The sequence below is a fragment of the Hyla sarda genome, chromosome 6, assembly GCF_029499605.1.
Source record: "Hyla sarda isolate aHylSar1 chromosome 6, aHylSar1.hap1, whole genome shotgun sequence".
Lineage (NCBI taxonomy): Eukaryota > Metazoa > Chordata > Amphibia > Anura > Hylidae > Hyla > Hyla sarda.
In genome coordinates this window covers 303,344,423-303,364,533 of record NC_079194.1, presented here as the reverse complement: position 1 = coordinate 303,364,533, position 20,111 = coordinate 303,344,423, and the positions used below count along the sequence as shown (strand labels likewise).

Here is a 20,111-nt window from a genome sequence, read left to right as displayed (position 1 = left end):
ACTGCACTATAATTTGCACCAGAAAATTGGCACGAATTATAGCTCCTAGCTGGCATACATTATGGCACATTGACGATCAAAGATGCCTCCAATTTACCCGTCATATATTTTTCTGTGCTTCTGTAATGTAGAAAAATGCTTCTATTCTCTGGCACTAAGTGTCCCCAAGCCCCTGAAATGCTGAGGACTGGATCACCTCCTGGCTACCCCTCTCATCTCTATCCCTGCTGGATGCCAAGCCCTGTTTTCAAATCTTTTTCTGCAGGGGTAGGAGTGAAACAGAAATGGGGAAGGGAGGGAGAGCGAGCAGGTGTTCTGAAGTGCTGAGGACTGGAATGACTCTAGTTACCCCTATCATCTCTCTCCGTTTCCAAATCTGGTTCTTGCACTGTACATACCTACTGCATGGGTGTGAGATTTTGAAACAGGGCTCAGCATTCAGCTGACAATTGAACAAACAGAAACAGGGAAGGGAGGGGGTATAAAGAGGCGTTCCAGCCCTCAGCACTTCAGGGGCTGGAAAATGCCTCTTTGACTCTTTGCACAAGAGAATAGAAGCATTTTCCTATGTTACGGAAGCACAGACATATGAAAGGTGCAACATGTCTCCTTGATCCTCGTTGTTCCCCATTCTAGTCTTGTCTCTGCTTGATTGGGACCTGGAAGCCGAGCCCTGTTTCCAAATCTGGTTCCTGCACTGTGCATACGTATTGTGCGCAGGTGTGAGATTTAGAAAACAGGGCTCACCTTCTTGCTTTCTGTCAATCAAACAGGGACAGGGATGTGACGGGGAGCGAGGAGCTGTTCCAGCCCTCAGCACTTTAATGGCTTGGTAACACCTCTTTAACTCTTTGCACTAGAGAATAAAAGCATTTTCCTACATTATAAAGGACAGACAGATATATGAAATGCGCCACATGTCTCCTTGTCCTGACAGCTAATTGTACAAGAGGCGTTCTGACGCCCTGGAGGTCCTGAGAACTAGAAGGCCTCCCTGTTCCCCATCCTGTTCTTGTCCCTGCTTGATTGGCACCTAGAAGCCAAGCCCTGTTTCAAAATCTGCTTCCTGCATGGTGCATATGTATTGTGCGCAGGTGTAAGATTTGGAAACAGGGCTTGGCTTCCTGCTGTCAATCAAACAGGAACAAGGACAGTGATGTGACAGGCAGCGAGCACTTCAGGGGCTTTAGGATTTTTTTAAACTGCTCTCTGCGTCTTTTGCATTATCCTTCCTTATTTTCCTGAGGGGTAACTCTGAGCAGAAGAAAACCTACCTGATTATGGTGCTGTACATACCAAGCAGTTTCACCCTGTCCATCCATTATTAGAACAACGTTGCTGCTTTCTTCAAGAAACAGCGCCTCTCGTGTCCTCATGCTGTGGGCGGTATTGCAGCTCAGTGGCATTGAAGTGAATGGAGCGGAGTTGTAATTCCTCACACAACCTGAGGACGGGGTGGCGCTGTTTTAGGAAAAAAAGCTGCCATGGATACCTCTTTAATGTTTTACCTTCCTATAGAAGAGAACCTTATATCAGTGTTTCCTAACCAGTGTGCCTCCAGCTGTTGTAGAATTGTAGTTTTGCAACAGCTGGAGTCACCCTGGTTGGGAAACACTGCATTAGATGCTGGTAAGCCACTGGCATGGCGTCCTCTGTTTACCATCTCCATCGTCTACTTCTGAAGTGATCACAAGGTTTGTAATGTAAACCCTCATGGGTATATTGTGTGTGTGTGTGTATATATATATATATATATATATGTGTTGAGTGATATGGTGCAGCACATCTAACATGCACGGAGGCCTGCAGTGTATGCGTCATCTAATTTAGCTCTATATAACCATATAAGACTTGATTCAATACATTCTGCTTTTTATTTGTTATTTTCTGGTCTTTTCTGGTCCATTGTAACTTGAAACCAGACTTAACATACAATGTACAGATAGTCCAGATCTGTAAACGTGTCAATGGCCGGAAGAACCGACCAATCAGAATGGGCATTTCACTAGTAAAACCCCTGTATTACTGAAGTGTATGCACTGACTGGTGTCTGGTAGCGCCCCCTACAGTACAGGGTGGTATTACATGTTCTGTACTCTTTACCTGTATTACTGAAGTGTATGCACTGACTGGTGTCTGGTAGCGCCCCCTACAGTACAGGGAGGTATTACATGTTCTGTACTCTTTACCTGTATTACTGAAGTGTATGCACTGACTGGTGTCTGGTAGCGCTCCCTACAGTACAAGGAGGTATTACATGTTCTGTACTCTTTACCTGTATTACTGAAGTGTATGCACTGACTGGTGTCTGGTAGCACCCCCTACAGTACAGGGAGGTATTATTTGTTCTGTCCTACTCTTTACCTGTATTACTGAAGTGTATGCACTGACTGGTGTCTGGTAGCGCTCCCTACAGTACAGGGAGGTATTACTTGTTCTGTACTCTTTACCTGTATTACTGAAGTGTATACACTGACTGGTGTCTGGTAGCGCCCCCTACAGTACAGGGAGGTATTACTTGTTCTGTACTCTTTACCTGTATTACTGAAGTGTATGCACTGACTGGTGTCTGGTAGCGCCCCCTACAGTACAGGGAGGTATGACATGTTCTGTACTCTTTACCTATATTACTGAAGTGTATGCACTGACTGGTGTCTGGTAGCGCCCCCTACAGTACAGGGAGGTATTACATGTTCTGTATTCTTTACCTGTATTACTGAAGTGTATGCACTGACTGGTGTCTGGTAGCGCCCCCTACAGTACAGGGAGGTATTACATGTTCTGTATTCTTTACCTGTATTACTGAAGTGTATGCACTGACTGGTGTCTGGTAGCGCCCCCTACAGTACAGGGAGGTATTACATGTTCTGTACTCTTTACCTGTATTACTGAAGTGTATGCACTGACTGGTGTCTGGTAGTGCCCCCTACTGTACAGGGAGGTATTACATGTTCTGTACTCTTTACCTGTGCAGGATTAGCTGCTCCTTTGGACACCAGGTGAGGGCGGCTCCATGTTACTTTTTTAGGACACTGTGTTCTGTACAGGACCCTGAAGAAGCTCCTGCCCTATACATAGACAGTGATTACAGCTCCCAGAAGATCTTTTTTACTTTTATATGTAAGGATTTGCTTTATCTCTATTAGTTATCTACTTATTTTTCTTTCATCTTCACTTTTTCCTATTTTTGGATGACATTTGGGGTCTTCAGAACCAATTACCAGGTTTCCATAAAGTTCTGGTCTCAACATGCAATGGTTTCAACTTACAATGGTCATTCTAGAACCAATTAATATTGTAACTTGAGGGACCACTTTGTGTGTGTGTGTGTGTGTGTGTGTGTGTGTGTGTATATATGTGTGTGTATCTGGTATCAGTATTACTATGTATCAGTATCAGTATGTATCAGTATCAGTATGTATCAGTATGTATCAGTATTAGTATGTATTAGTATTAGTATGTATCAGTATTAGTATGTATCAGTATTAGTATGTATTAGTATGTATCAGTATGTATTAGTATGTATCAGTATGTATCTGTATTAGTAACAGTATGTATCAGTATTAGTATTAGTATGTATCTGTATTACTAATACTGATACATACTGTTACTAATACAGATACATACTGATACTAATACTGATACATACTGTTCCTAATACAGATACATACTAATACTGATACATACTGTTACTATTAGTATGTATCAGTATTAGTATCAGTATGTATCTGTATTAGTAACAGTATGTATCAGTATTAGTATTAGTATTAGTATGTATTAGTATCAGGATGTATCAGTATTAGTATTAGCAACAGTATGTATCAGTATCAGTATTAGTATGTATCTGTATCAGTATGTGTCTGTATTAGTATTAGTATGTATCAGTATTTGTATCAGTATGTATCTGTATTAGTAACAGTATGTATCAGTATGTATCTGTATTAGTAACAGTATGTATCTGTATCAGTATGAATCAGTATCAGTATTAGTATGTATCAGTATCAGTATGTATCAGTATGAATCAGTATCAGTATGTATCAGTATTAGTATGTATCAGTATGAATCAGTATCAGTATGTATCAGTATCAGTATGTATCTGTATCAGTATGAATCAGTATCAGTATGAATCAGTATCAGTATGTATCAGTATCAGTATGTATCAGTATTAGTATGTATCAGTATCAGTATGTATCAGTATCAGTATGTATCTGTATCAGTATGAATCAGTATCAGTATGTATCAGTATTAGTATGTATCAGTATCAGTATGTATCAGTATCAGTATGTATCTGTATCAGTATGAATCAGTATCAGTATGTATCAGTATCAGTATGTATCAGTATTAGTATGTATCAGTATCAGTATGTATCAGTATGAATCAGTATTAGTATGTATCAGTATGAATCAGTATCAGTATGTATCAGTATCAGTATGTATCAGTATTAGTATGTATCAGTATCAGTATGTATCAGTATGAATCAGTATTAGTATGGAGTAACAGTGTCAGCCTGGGCTCCATATTTCTAGATCTTCCATATTATCAGTGTGAATTGCAGCCATTCAGAAGCACGGGAAAGCTGTGGCTGCTCTTCTAGTTTTGCACGTGTTGTGATGTTATGTCGTATTCGTATATAGTTCTGTAATTCTTTCCTTTCCCTTCTGCTCTGTACAGAATAAGCTTCCATCCCCCGGTCTCTCCCATTTTCCTTTACTTGAATCCCAAGTGTCGGATTTGTCTTCTCCCTCATCTCCCTCCATCTCTGACTCCGCCCCCTGCGACTTTCCATCTGAGAAGGTACTGCCGCATGTCCAGCTGTGTGCTCTATACTAACCACACGTGTGTGCAGGGGACCTTATTCATTTACCTGCCAGGAAGAGCTGACTGAGGGATGGGTGAACGGTGACAGAAACAGCAGCCGCATGAGAACTAATATGGATGACAATGATAGCGTCAGACAGCTACCTACTGTACTAGAAAGATGAGACTCCAAAAAGGAGAGTGTATAGAGGGACTGCACCGAAGGAAGAGACTGCACACAGTAACTGCACAGAAGGAAGAGACTGCACACAGTGACTGCACAGAAGGAAGAGACTGCACACAGTGACTGCACAGGAGGAAGAGACTGCACACAGTGACTGCACAGGAGGAAGAGATTGTACACAGTGACTGCACAGGAGGAAGAGACTGCACACAGTGACTATACAGGAGGAAAAGACTGTACACAGGGACTATACAGGAGGAAGAGACTGCACACAGTGACTGCACAGAAGGAAGAGACTGCACACAGTGACTGCACAGGAGGAAGAGACTGCACACAGTGACTGCACAGGAGGAAGAGACTGCACACAGTGACTGCACAGGAGGAAGAGACTGCACACAGTGATTGAACAGGAGGAAGAGACTGTACAGAGTGACTACACAGGAGGAAGAGACTGTACACAGGGACTATACAGGAGGAAGAGACTGTACACAGTGACTATACAGGAAGAAGAGACTGCACACAGTGACTGTACAGGAGGAAGAGACTGTACACAGTGACTGCACAGGAGGAAGAGACTGCACACAGTGACTGCACAGAAGGAAGAGACTGCACACAGTGACTGCACAGGAGGAAGAGACTGCACACAGTGACTGCACAGGAGGAAGAGACTGCACACAGTGACTGCACAGGAGGAAGAGACTGCACGCAGTGACTGCACAGGAGGAAGAGACTGTACGCAGTGACTGCACAGGAGGAAGAGACTGCACACAGCGACTGCACAGGAGGAAGAGACTGCACACAGTGACTGCACAGGAGGAAGAGACTGCACACAGTGATTGGACAGGAGGAAGAGACTGCACACAGGGACTGCACAGGAGGAAGAGACTGCACACAGTGATTGGACAGGACGTCATTGCTTCTAATTTGCTTTTCTTTCCCTTTCTCCTTACACAGATCAGACCTTCATCCCTCCACTTATCTCATATTCCTTCTAAATTTCCTTCCCATGATCCTTCATTTTCTCACTCATCTCCATCATCTTCATTACCTGCTACCGACTTCTCCCCCAGCAATTCACAGCCTAAAAAGGTACCGCGTCCCCGAGACCGATATCCATGTGTGCACACTGTATATGGAGGTCATTTACAGCAGCCTGTATTCTGTAGAACATCGTCTCCTTAACGTTGTGCCTCCGGCTGTTGCAAAACTACAACTCCCAGCATGCCCGGACAGCTTTGTACAGGAGCCCAATAGCTTAAAGGGGTACTCCCGTGGAAAACTTTTTAAATTTTTTTTTTTTTTTTTAAATCAACTGGTGCCAGAAAGTTAAACAGATTTGTAAATCACTTCTATTAAAAATCTTAATCCTTCCAGTACTTATCAGCTGCTGAATACTAAAGAGAAATCCAAAAAAGAAATGCATTTCCTCTGATGTCATGACCACAGTGCTATCTGCTGACCTCTGCTGTCCATTTTAAGAACTGTCCAGAGCAGGAGAAAATCCCCATAGCAAACATATGCTGCTCTGGACAGTTCCTAAAATGGACAGCAGAGGTCAGCAGAGAGCACTGTGGTCATGACATCAGAGGAAATGCATTTCTTTTTTGGATTTCTCTTTAGTATACAGCCCCTAAAAAGTACTGGAAGGATTAAGATTTTTTAATAGTGATTTACAAATCTGTTAACATTTCTGGAACCAGTTGACTGAAAAAAAAAAAAAAAAAAAAAAAAAAGTTTTCCACGGGTGTACCCCTTTAAAGGGGTTATCCAGGAAAAAACTTTTTTATATATATCAACTGGCTCCAGAAATTTAAACAGATTTGTAAATTACTTCTAATAAAAAATCTTAATCCTTTCAGTACTTATGAGCTTCTGAAGTTAAGGTTGTTCTTTTCTGTCTAAGTGCTCTCTGATGACACGCGTCTCGGGAACCGCCCAGTTTAGAAGAGGTTTGCTATGGGGATTTGCTTCTAAACTGGGCGTTTCCCGAGACACGTGTCATCAGGGCGCACTTAGACAGAAAAGAACAAACTTAACTTCAGAAGCTCATAAGTACTGAAAGGATTAAGATTTTTTAATAGAAGTAATTTACAAATCTGTTAAACTTTCTGGAGCCAGTTGATATATATATATATATATATATATGAAAAAAAGTTTTTTTTCCTGGTTAACCCCTTTAATTCTAGGACCTTATTGGCCTAGGACAAAGTCAAACTGCAGAATCTAAAGCAGTCTTTCTAACCAGTGTGCCTCCAGCTGTTGCAAAACTACAACTCCCAGCATGCCCGGACAGCCAACGGCTGTCCGGGCATGCTGGGAGTTGTAGTTTTGCAACAGCTGGAGACACACTGGTTAGAAAGACTGATCTACAGAATGCAGGCTGCAGCACTGAACAGTATACGAGAAATACATGGATAGCAATACCCTAATATAAAAGGTTCCTCGGCGCTCATCTCGCACTGTTTTACTCTCGGCTGAGTGAGTATAATGTAAACAGTTCGTGTCTTGTAGAAGTATCAGGAAGCGTTGTCTTAATATTTATCCTCTGCACTCTTATTCTACAAAGACGGGTGTCAGGAGACGTAGCGCGGAATGAGCGCCGCACGTCTCCATTCATCCTCAGGACACCGCGCAGGCCCTATAGGCTCCTGTGTACACCTCTCCTTACAAGACACCAATAAATCCTCCTATATGGCCACATTTTTTCATACAGCATATATACGTTACGTCAGCCGGGGATTGTCCTCCATTTATCTTCTTACTTCTTCATCACCGTCAGATCTTAGAACAAAGAGCGAGCAATGGCGAGCCCAGGACAAGACACAGGTTATTTTTTCCAGATCCAGCGCAGGTTTGTGCAAATGTGAACAACAGCATTAATATGGTTAATACTAATATAGTGAACTAACATATTGCCGTGTGTGTAGAGTAACAAACTAGAACTGAATGCACAAGAATAAAACTACTATAATACTGCTCCTATATACAAGAATATACCTACTATAATACTGCCTCCTATATACAAGAATATAATTACTATAATACTGCTCCTATATACAAGAATATAACTACTATAATACTGCTCCTATATACAAGAATATAACTACTATAATACTGCTCCTATATACAAGAATATAACTACTATAATACTGCTCCTATATACAAGAATATAACTACTATAATACTGCTCCTATATACAAGAATATAACTACTATAATACTGCTCCTATATACAAGAATATAACTACTATAATACTGCTCCTATATACAAGAATATAACTACTATAATACTGCTCCTATATACAAGAATATATCTACTATAATACTGCTCCTATGTACAAGAATATAACTACTATAATACTGCCCCCTATATACAAGAATATAACTACTATAATACTGCTCCTATATACAAGAATATAATTACTATAATACTGCTCCTATATACAAGAATATAACTATTATAATACTGCCTCCTATATACAAGAATATAACTACTATAATACTGCTCCTATATACTAGAACATAACTACTATAATACTGCCTCCTATATACAAGAATATAACTACTATAATACTGCTCCTATATACAAGAATATAACTACTATAATACTGCTCCTATATACAAGAATATAACTACTATAATACTGCTCCTATATACAAGAATATAACTACTATAATACTGCTCCTATATACTAGAACATAACTACTATAATACTGCCTCCTATATACAAGAATATAACTACTATAATACTGCTCCTATATACGAGAATATAACTACTATAATACTGCCTCCTATATACAAGAATATAACTACTATAATACTGCTCCTATATACAAGAATATAACTACTATAATACTGCTCCTATATACAAGAATATAACTACTATAATACTGCTCCTATATACAAGAATATAACTACTATAATACTGCTCCTATATACAAGAATATAACTACTATAATACTGCTCCTATATACAAGAATATAACTACTATAATACTGCTCCTATATACAAGAATATATCTACTATAATACTGCTCCTATATACAAAAATATAACTACTATAATACTGCTCCTATATACAAGAATATAACTACTATAATACTGCTCCTATATACAAGAATATAACTACTATAATACTTCTCCTATATACAAGAATATAACTACTATAATACTGCTCCTATATACAAGAATATATCTACTATAATACTGCTCCTATATACAAGAATATAACTACTATAATACTGCTCCTATATACAAGAATATAACTACTATAATACTGCCTCCTATATACAAGAATATAACTGTTATAATACTGCTCCTATATACAAGAATATAACTACTATAATACTGCTCCTATATACAAGAATATAACTACTATAATACTGCTCCTATATACAGGAATATAACTCCTATAATACTGCCTCCTATATACAAGAATATAACTACTATAATACTGCCTCCTATATACAAGAATATAACTATTATAATACTGCCCCTATATACAAGAATATAATTACTATAATACTGCTCCTATATACAGGAATATAACTCCTATAATACTGCCTCCTATATACAAGAATATAACTACTATAATACTGCCTCCTATATACAAGAATATAACTATTATAATACTGCCCCTATATACAAGAATATAACTACTATAATACTGCCTCCTATATATATATATATATATAAGAATATAACTACTATAATACTGCTCCTATATACAAGAATTTAACTACTATAATACTGCTCCTATAGAGAAGAATATTAAACAATCTATATATTCAGAAGGAAATATATACATCATATAGATATTTTCCCAATATAGTTTTATTGATCTTGCACATTGCTGTGTTGCTCCATATTATACTGATACATTGTGATACTGATCTCGTTGCCGGTGGTGTCAGTGTTGCGGTTTACATAGTGCTATCTCACTGTGTAACCAGGAAGCTCTGTCTTCCTGTAATAGACTGATTAGAATCCTGTATTCAGGCAGTCATTAAAATCATCTGGGCGAGCACATTGTGTCCTGTGTGACCCCCATCTCCGCTGACAGGTTACATTATGTCCACCGCATTCTTCACAGAGCATTTTTTTGGGGCCGTAGGATGTATTTATCCCTGATGTAGGGGGCTGAGTCCTAACTATGGGACAAGGGTTAAATATTGGGTGGAACAGATATTTTTGGTTTTCAAATGATGAAAGATAAGTGAAAGAATGCTGATGTTTGGGAAGATACATTGTCAACCTTCCCAGCACCTCCACCCCCTCCACCATCATCGAGCCCCTTCCCTTCCCCATCCCTCGTTCATCATCAATTTAATTTCCCACCTCCACCCCCTCCAACATCGAGACCCCCTCCACCATCATAGAGTCCCTGACCCACCCCATCGCCTCCACCATCATAGAGTCCCTGACCCCCCCCACCACCTCCACCATCATCGAGCCCCTGACCCACCCCACCACCTCCACCATCCTCAAGCCCCTGACCCACCCCACCATCCTCAAGACCCTGACCCACCCCACCACCTCCACCATCATCGAGCCCCTGACCCACCCCATCGCTAGCCATCGGGTGTGGAGCAAAGTTTGCTCCGTGCACCAGATGACTGGGTTGCCGCAGCAGAGATCGCGAGGGGGTCACAGCAGCGGAACCCCTGCGATCAGATATCTTATCCCCTATCATTTGGATAGGGGATAAGATGTCTAGGGGCGGAGTACCCCTTTAACTATAAAGAGGATGATACTTGCTATGGGGTCAGATGTCTCCTGGGGCTGTGTGTGGTCTGACATGGTTCCACTAACATAGTTATATGGTCTCTATATTGCTCTTTAATATTGGGCAGGATCTTTGATCACACCCTAACAATATGGACTACATGTTTATAAGGCCTGTCTGCAAATCCCATGGTGGTAACTAGGAATGTTTCCTTTAACTATAAAGAGGATGATACTTGCTGTGGGGTCAGATGTCCCCTGGGGCTCTCTATGGCCACTAATAGGGTCCAACATGGTTCCACTAACAGTTATATGGTCACTGTATTCCTCTTGTTATTATTGGACAGGATGTGTTGTCACATTCCAACAATATGGACTACAAGTTTATAAGGCCTATCTATTAACCCCATGGCGGTCCCTAATAGCAGAAGTTATAGTCTTGTGTGTTACAGATCAACCCTTCTCATATGGTTTATTAGAGCAGAATGAAGAGATTAGTTGTTCCCCCAATTTGTTGATGAACACAAATGTTTATATTTACTATAAGGAGGATGATATCTGCTCCGGGGTCAGATGTCCCAGGGACCCACTCATAGAGTCTGATATGGTTCGACTAACACAGTTATATGGTTATTGTATTCCTCTTTATATTGTTGGACAGGATCTGTGATCACACCCCAACAATATGGACTACAAGTTTATAAGGCCTGTCTGTAAACCCCATGGTGGTCCCTAATAGCAATAGTAATGGGCTTGTGTGTTACAGATCATCCCTTCTCATATGGTTTATAGAGAAGATTGAAGTCAATAGATGATCTCCAAATTTGGAAATCTCCTCTGTTACCTTGGATAAAGGGGCTGCACCTAGTGTGATTTAGAGCTCTGCAGAACTATATGCATACTACGTCCCCCCAAAAAATGCTGAAAAATGTACACAAAAACATCAAATGAGATAAACAAAATAACCTTTATTGACATATTTGTAATATAAAATCACATTAGGGAGAAACCCTAATGCCTTGTGTGGAGCCAATCTATAAATAACTTCACCGACGCACATTGCACTATTGGGATTTTCATCAGGGAAGCTTGTAATGCTTCATACTCTTACTGTTGGGCTATTGGCAACATTTGGCTCTGGGACTCAGTGCAACACCAGGCACCTCGGAGCCAGTCATTACATGCCATGTTGTCCTCTTATGGAACACAGAGGTTCTTGGATGCAATATCAGCTGCACTGTCGGTACCAGGCAGGAGTCCCCGTTTGTTTGTTTCCCTGGAACAGCTGTTCTATAACAGGGATACAGCTGTTCTCTGGGAGTCCGAGCTTCTTCAGTTACATTCAGCATCGCCCAGAAATTCCTAAGATGGTTTTTCAAAGAATTTCCATAGTTCACAAGCGACAACAGTGAAATCTGAAGTTTGTTCCCACGGCCAAATACCCCGGGGAGGGAAGCGCTGCAATAGTTTGTATAACAACTCGGAACTTGTCTGAAATAATACAGAGCTGCTGCGCAGCCCCCGGATCTTACATAACTGCAATGACTGAGGCATGTTGTTATATAAAAGAGTGTAGCCCCTTTAAAGGAAATGCATCTGTTTGTAAAAGCATTTACAGCAGTGTTTCGCAACCAGGGTGCCTCCTACTGTTGCAAAACTACAACTCCCAGCATGCACAGACAGCCGTTGGCTGTCCGGGAATGCTGGCAGTTGTAGTTTTGCAACAGCTGGGAGGCACCCTGGTTTGGAAACACTGATGTATGTGTATGATGGCCTCTCGACTCTCTGTTGACTTTGGATGTCAGAAGAGAGAATGGATGGGCAAGTGCCTCCCTGCAGAATACGTGTGCTAGTGTATGTGGGGATGGGGAGTGCATGCTGGGAGTTCTAGTTTTGCACCAGCTGTAGGCACTCTGGTTGGGAAACACTGATCTATGTGTACAATGGCCTCTTGACTGTTGACTCTGAATGTCAGAGGAGAGAAGGATCAGGCAAGTGTCCCCCTGCAGAATACATGTGCTAGTAAATGCAAGGATGGGGAGTACATGCTGGAAGCAGTAGTTTTGCAACAGCTGGAGGCACCCTAGTTTGGAAACACTGCTCTATATGTACGATGGCCTCTCGACTCTCTGTTGACTCTAGATGTCAGAGGAGAGAAGGGTCGGGCAAGTGTCCCCCTGCATACTACATTTGCTAGTAAATGCAGGGACAGGAAGTGCATGCTGGGAGCTGTAGTTTTGCAACAGCTGGAGGCACCCTGGTTGGGAAACACTGACCTATATGTACGATGGCCTCACGACTGTTGACTCTGAATGTCAGAGGAGAGAAGGGTCAGACTATTGTCTCCCTGCAGAATACATGTGCTAGTAAATGCAGGTATGGGAAGTGCATAGTGGGAGCTGTAGTTTTTCAACAGCTGGAGGCTCCCTGGTTTGGGACCATTGATCTATGTGTACGATGGCCTTTAGACTCTCTGTTGACTCTTGATGTCAGAGGAGAGAAGGATCGGGCAAGTGTCCCCTGCAGGATACATGTGCTAGTAAGTGCAGGGATGGAAAGTGCATGCTGGGGACTGTAGTTTTGCAACCGCTGGAGGCACCCTGGTTGGGAAACACTGATTTAGAGATATTTTTACACGAATGGAAAATGTTACTGGCTGTGCTTGGTGAGCTTTTCAGAGGTGATTCTACAGGGAGGGGAAGTCTGATCTGTGAGCAACAGCTATTGTGTGCATCTCTGGTGTCAAATTTGATGTGATAAGGAGGACATTGCCAAGAAGTGATGTTTTTGTTCAAAGTCCAAAAATTAGGCCATAGTGGAGAGAATGGAGAATGCAAGAGTTCAGGATTATTTTATATTCTATATCAAATACGTCAAGTTAAATAAAACATTTGAAAAAGACATCACAAAAAATTCTTAGAAAATATATTTACCATGAAAAAACTTTCATAATATTTAAATAATAGGTCATTTTCTAATGACACATTCTCTTTGAAAACCAGAGTTGTCCCCCACCCCCCCCCCCCCCCCCCCCGATGATGCCGCAGGACAGGAGTAGAGGAAACTATGTAGAATTGTGATTCAAGAGTCTGGGAAAGCTGAGTTAAAGAGGCGCCGTCACACAACTTTACCCAGAACAGAAATCGTGTGGATAGGGTATTGTCGGTGTGCTGTGGTTGGCCGTGCTGTGGTCTTGGCTTTGGGTCTGTTCTCTACTTTCCTCTTCTTGTCTTCTCTTATTTTCTGTCTCTACCCCTGTCTGATAGATGACCGTAGGCAATGTGTCCACCAGGATAGGCGCGGTAGCCGAGGTCCTCGTCAATCTTTACATGAGCGATCATAAATCTAAAGCCAGGTCCCCGGAACTGGTAAGCAGCTGATCTACCCCACCACAGCCGCCCGCGGGTATATAGGGAGGGGGCAATAAAGTGTATAGTCAGGGGAGGGGGCAGTAAGGAACAACTAAATACGCTCCTGTATTGTATTGATCTTCATTGATGTCCAGTCTCTAGTCACATCCAGAGCTGCATTCAGAAGTTGACAGGTTGTTGCGTGGAATGAATCCATCATGGTGACAGATACCCCCCCTGGGTGCTTGGACCCAGCTGCAGGAAGGTCTATGAGCTTATAGCACTTTATGGCTTTTGCCGTCCTTGTAATCTGCCCCTGACACCATAATCTGTTTGGTACTGACTCTCAACCAGCGGTGAGTCCAAGAGCCTGAGAGTTTACAGGAATCTAGAATGTTGAATGCAGCTCTTGATGTAACTGGAGCAGAAGACAAAGTAGATAAGGACAGACGACTGTTAGTGAGGGAGCGAAGCCGGACAGATAGATGGAAGACATTGTCTCAGTAATGGAACTTTTATCACACAGAATTCTCTGGAGGGAGCGGTGACTGAGTTCTTAGATGATTCCTCTTCTTCTCCTCCTTCTCCTGTCTATCCTCTCCACAAGGTAAATCTATCTATCTCATATCTATCTACCTCATATCTATCTATCTATCTCATATCTATTTATCTATCTCATATCTATCTATCTCATATCTATCTATCTCATATCTATCTATCTCATATCTATCTATCTACCTCATATCTATCTACATATATATTTATTTATCTATCTCATATCTATCTATCTATCTCATATCTATCTATCTCATATCTATCTATCTCATATCTATCTCATATCTATCTATCTCATATCTATCTATCTCATATCTATCTACATATATATATTTATTTATCTATCTTATATCTATCTCATATCTATCTATCTCATATCTATCTATCTACCTCATATCTATCTCATATCTATCTATCTACCTCATATCTATCTCATATCTATCTATCTATCTATCTATCTATCTATCTCATATCTATCTATCTCATATATATCTATCTATCTACCTCATATCTATCTATCTCATATCTATCTACCTCATATCTATCTATATATTTATTTATCTATCTCATATCTATCTATCTCATATCTATCAATCTATCTCATATCTATCTAATTTCTATCTCATATCTATCTACCTCATATCTATCTATATATTTATTTATCTATCTCATATCTATCTATCTCATATCTATCAATCTATCTCATATCTATCTAATATCTACTTTATCTATCTTATATCTATCCATCTATTTATTTCCACCATTGCTCCCCCATAACAATTGAATCTTCCTGAGACCACTCGGACCGGCCGCCCCTGGACATTGACCTCCCATCAGGTCACATCTTACTAATCTCACATTATTTGTTGTTTCAGGGATCTTTACGGAAGGAATTCCCCCCCAATATCGGAGGCAGTGACACCTGTTACTTCTGTAAGAAGCGCGTGTACGTGGTGGAGCGGCTGAGCGCCGAGGGACACTTCTTCCATAGAGAATGTTTCAAGTGTTCGTTCTGCTCTTCTGTTCTTCGTCTGGGGAATCACGTCTTCAATATGGAGGAAGGTGAGGAACAAGCTCTGAGCTTAAAGGGGTACTCTGCCCCTAGACATCTTATCCCCTATCCAAAGGACCCCCAAGATCTCCCTGCTGCACCTGGCGATCGTTTAGAGCATCGGGTGCAGCGCCGGAGGCTCGTAATGTCACAGCCATGCCCCGCTCATGATGTCATGCCACACCCCCTCCTATAGACTTGCATTGAGGGGGCGTGACTGTGATGTCAGGAGCCTCCGCCCCGCATCGCCAGTCATCCGGCTCGGAGTGAAGTTCGCTCTGTGCACCGGATGTCTGGGGTGCCGCAGACCAGGGGATAAGATGTCTAGGGGCTGTTTACCACTTTAAGGATCTTCACTGGAGACTGAAATGACATACTGTCCTCATTATACAGCTGAAGTTTGTTACAATGTATCATATAAATGTAAAATGAATCAATCTGAAGTCCAGGCTGTTTAGCTCACATACTGGATAGATCTGTAACAAGCCCTCCGCTGAACCAGTGTACAGCAGTGACACTACAACTCCCAGCATGCCCTGACCACCACCATTTTGTATTCATATACATGACACTAGGCTCCGAGGAGGTCCTGCCAGATATATAGGTGAATCTCCCATCGACACAATGATGACTTCCTGCCGGATACACAAGCGGTGATGTATATGTTAGGATATATAATATATACACAGCTGATCGTCTCCCAGCAGAGAAGGAACATCCGCAAATATCAGAGATTTATGACCCGGATGACATTATTTTATTCCCCCCATATATCAGAGAACATCTGCTGAGCCTTATAGTGATACATTTGTGGCTCCTACTGAACAGTTCTGCAGATTTGCTTCTCATGTGTCTAGGAAAACTAGGTAAAAATCTATTGTCACCCAGCATTCACAGATTTTCTAGAGCAGAAACCTAGTAAGTGTTCCACAGGGGTGGGGCAAGGCCCAGGGGGTGTGTCTTTGATGTTCTCTGTCTCATGCCCCACCCCCGAGGTATAAAGAATAACATGTTTTATTAATTCTGCCCAGTAATTTGTATCTTAATACTCAGGAAACAGTTGTATCCATGTAACTAAAGAAAACATTTTTTTTTTGGGTGAGTTTGAGATACACTACATGTCTGAAAGAATGGAAAAATTAAAATATCATGTTCCTCTTCAGGTAAATTTTACTGCCAGCCGCACTTCATGCACTCCGGCACGTTCTCAAGCAGCAACCAACGCAAACGCCGAACAGATTCGAAAGCTCAGGTGAGGGAGAATATGGGGTTTTACTTTGTAGCAGCTAAAACCATAAAGGTGGAATGAATTAATAAAAATGAATTTATGAATGAGTTAATGAATAAAAAAAAATGATTGATGATACAAACATATAAATGGATCAGTCAACTCTGTGAATGATTCGGGGAATGAACAAAGGCATGAAAAAAATTGAAAAGTGAATGAATAATGGATGGATAAATTAAATGAATGAATGGATTAAGGCGCAACTGTCATGAACTCCGGGCTATATAACCTACACACAGCCTTTGTAGTGTGTACAGGATCGTTTTACCTTATTTCTGCCAGATAGGCATGGCGGGAGGTACAATATGCCCCGCTACCACCACGCCCACCTCCACATAGGTCAGTGCAGGGACCACTGTGTGATTGACACACAGGTCCCAGCGCATGTGCCCCTCAGCTCAGATAGCATGCGAGCCAAAAACAAGTTTATTCCGATATGCACCTTTTTATAATTTATGTTCTGTACGCCGTGCCTGCTATCCCCTTGCTTCTTCTTTCTTCTCTCCTGCGAACGCATAGGTGAATGAATGATCTGATGGATAGGTGAATGAATGATCAGTTGGATAGGTGAATGAATGATCAGTTGGATAGGTGAATGAATGATCTATTGGATAGGAAAATGAATGATCTGATGGATAGGTGAATGAACGATCTGTTGGATAGGTAAATGAACGATCTGTTGGATAAGTGAATGAATGATCTGATTAATAGGTGAATGAACGATCTGTTGGATAGGTGAATGAATGATCTGTTGGATAGGTGAATGAATGATCAGTTGGATAGGTGAATGAATGATCTGTTGAATAGGTGAATGAATTATCTGTTGGATAGGTGAATAAATTATCTGTTGGATAGGTGAATGAATGATCTGATGGATAGGTGAATGAATGATCTGTTGGATAGGTGAATGAATGATCAGTTGGATAGGTGAATGAATGATCTGATGGATAGGTGAATGAATGATCAGTTGGATAGGTGAATGAATGATCTGTTGGATAGGTAAGTGAATGATCTGATGGATAGGTGAATGATTGATCAGTTGGATAGGTGAATGAATGATCTGTTGGGTAGGTGAATGAATAACAGTTGAATATGTGATCTTGGGATCTAATACGGCTGCATTTAGTGATAGACCCTTCACTTTTCTATCCTGCGCTCACATTCCACCCAGTGGAGCATCCGTGCTCCCAGCACAACAACATCTGCTCTATTTTGGTCCATTCCATTTTTCCAGAATTAATCCTTATTCAGCTATTATTATGGCTTTTATGGTCTTATATTTAGTTAAATCTAAATATAACATTGGGAAACTTTATTTACCCTCCAGTCACATCCAAAGCTGCGGTCTAGATTGGAGTAAATTGTTTGATGTCTGGACACAGGAACCTTACATCTCTTTGCAGCCCCTGCTAAGTCTAGACTGGATACAATTGTAGCAAACCCTCAGCTCTGAGATGCATTAGCTCTGTACAGCCCGTGTATAATCTGTAAAATATAACACAGAAAAACTTTTACGTCGAGTGGACCCAGCCTGGGGATTAACGGGGTCACGGCCCCGCCCCCTCAAGACGTAACACCCGACCCCTCAATGCAAGTCTATGGGAGGGACCGTGGCGGCTGCCACACCCCCTCCCATAGACCTACATTGAGGGGCCGAGGTGTGATGTCACAAGGGGGCGAGGCTGTGACGTCACATTTTGTCCCGAACGCTGAGCAGCAGAGTACCCCTTTAAGTCAAATTTGCTTAGACTCTGCTAGTAACAGCTGATTTATGAAAGAGGACAATTTAATATTGTTGCATAAGTTTGCACAACCTCACACACTTTTGCGCAGACTCATTCCATGGACTTTTCACCATTGTAGCTATTTGTTGCTGTTTTATGTTGTTGGACTTTTCACCATTGTGACTATTTTGCACTGTTTTATGTTGTTATTGGACTTTGCACCATTGTGACTATTTTGTGCTGTTTCGTGTTGTTGGACTTTTCACCATTGTAACTATTTTGCACAGTTTTATGTTGTTGGACTTTTCACCATTGTGACTATTTTGCACTGTTTTATGTTGTTGGACTTTTCACCATTGTGACTATTTTGCACTGTTTTATGTTGTTATTGGACTTTTCACCATTGTGACTATTTTGTGCTGTTTCGTGTTGTTGGACTTTTCACCATTGTAACTATTTTGCACTGTTTTATGTTGTTGGACTTTTCACCATTGTAAATATTTTGCACTGTTTTATGTTGTTGTTGATAAACCTTTTGTGTTTTATCTTGCAGGATCCAGATAAAGCATGGAAGAAGGAAGAAGCCATAACTGCGGAGGTCACGACGGACAGTCCCTGTAGCGCTGGCAGCAGTTCAGAGGACAGCTCCCCAGGTATCATCACTACCGTATATAGGAAAACGTTAAGCTGGCCTCTAGCGGTGACTAGGGACGTCCTTGCCATCCCCGGCCGCTTGTCTAACTGGACACGTGGCACGGTGAGAGACGCCAGACGCCACATCAGGGACAATGAGCAAAATTATTCCTACCTATACGAGCTGCTGAGCGTGGGTGTGCCCTTCCTTTACGCGCTCTACGAGGTGCTAACCCTCATGGTCCAAGAGGCGGGGCCGTCCCTGCACTTCATAGCCCAGCAGGCACACGACACGTTTTGGTACAAACACAGTTAAACGTGACATCACTAAAAAAGTGGGTGGCTCCTCATCTTGCGCCCAGTTAGCAGCCACGGTGTGTGTCGTATTCACGATCCAACGCCCGTTTGCTGTTTAGTTTTTTTTACCAAATTTCTAATTGAAGGAAATGTTTTGCACTTTTTGTACGCAAAAGTCTGAAATTTCAGGTTTACAGTTTGTGCCACTGTTAGGCAAAAACATTTTTTGGGTGGGGTTCCAGAACCAGCAGAAACATGTCCATCACTTTTTCCTTTTATACATTTCACATCTCCCATGATCCTCCTTAGTGATTCATAATTTACTTGTAATCGACCCATTACTTCCTATGTGGCGGGGCCAAAAAATAGCATTTACCAAATTTCTAAAAATATTTTAATCACATAAAGGAGGGATATGGAGAATGTTTCCTTAAAAAAAACTTTTATCCTGGGCAATAAATTGGGGTGGATTTTAACGTCCAGATTGCATTATGGTTATTTGATAGATCA

General features: G+C 41.3%; 1 protein-coding gene across 5 annotated transcripts in view; it reads left to right on the top strand.

Annotated features, from left to right (window-relative positions):
* The window catches only part of MICAL2 (microtubule associated monooxygenase, calponin and LIM domain containing 2), a 238,036-nt gene that overhangs the window by 133,723 nt on the left and 84,202 nt on the right, over nt 1-20,111 (top strand). For 3 of the 5 annotated variants that reach the window (XM_056527946.1, XM_056527944.1, XM_056527943.1), the window contains 3 exons: nt 15,484-15,670; nt 16,823-16,911; nt 19,225-19,324. In XM_056527946.1, coding sequence (XP_056383921.1) covers nt 15,484-15,670; nt 16,823-16,911; nt 19,225-19,324 — 376 coding nt within the window. Of the gene's footprint in view, nt 1-13,969; nt 14,072-14,579; nt 14,661-15,483; nt 15,671-16,822; nt 16,912-19,224; nt 19,325-20,111 lie in introns of all 5 variants that reach the window. The other 2 variants (XM_056527942.1, XM_056527945.1) reach the window with 2 other exon arrangements.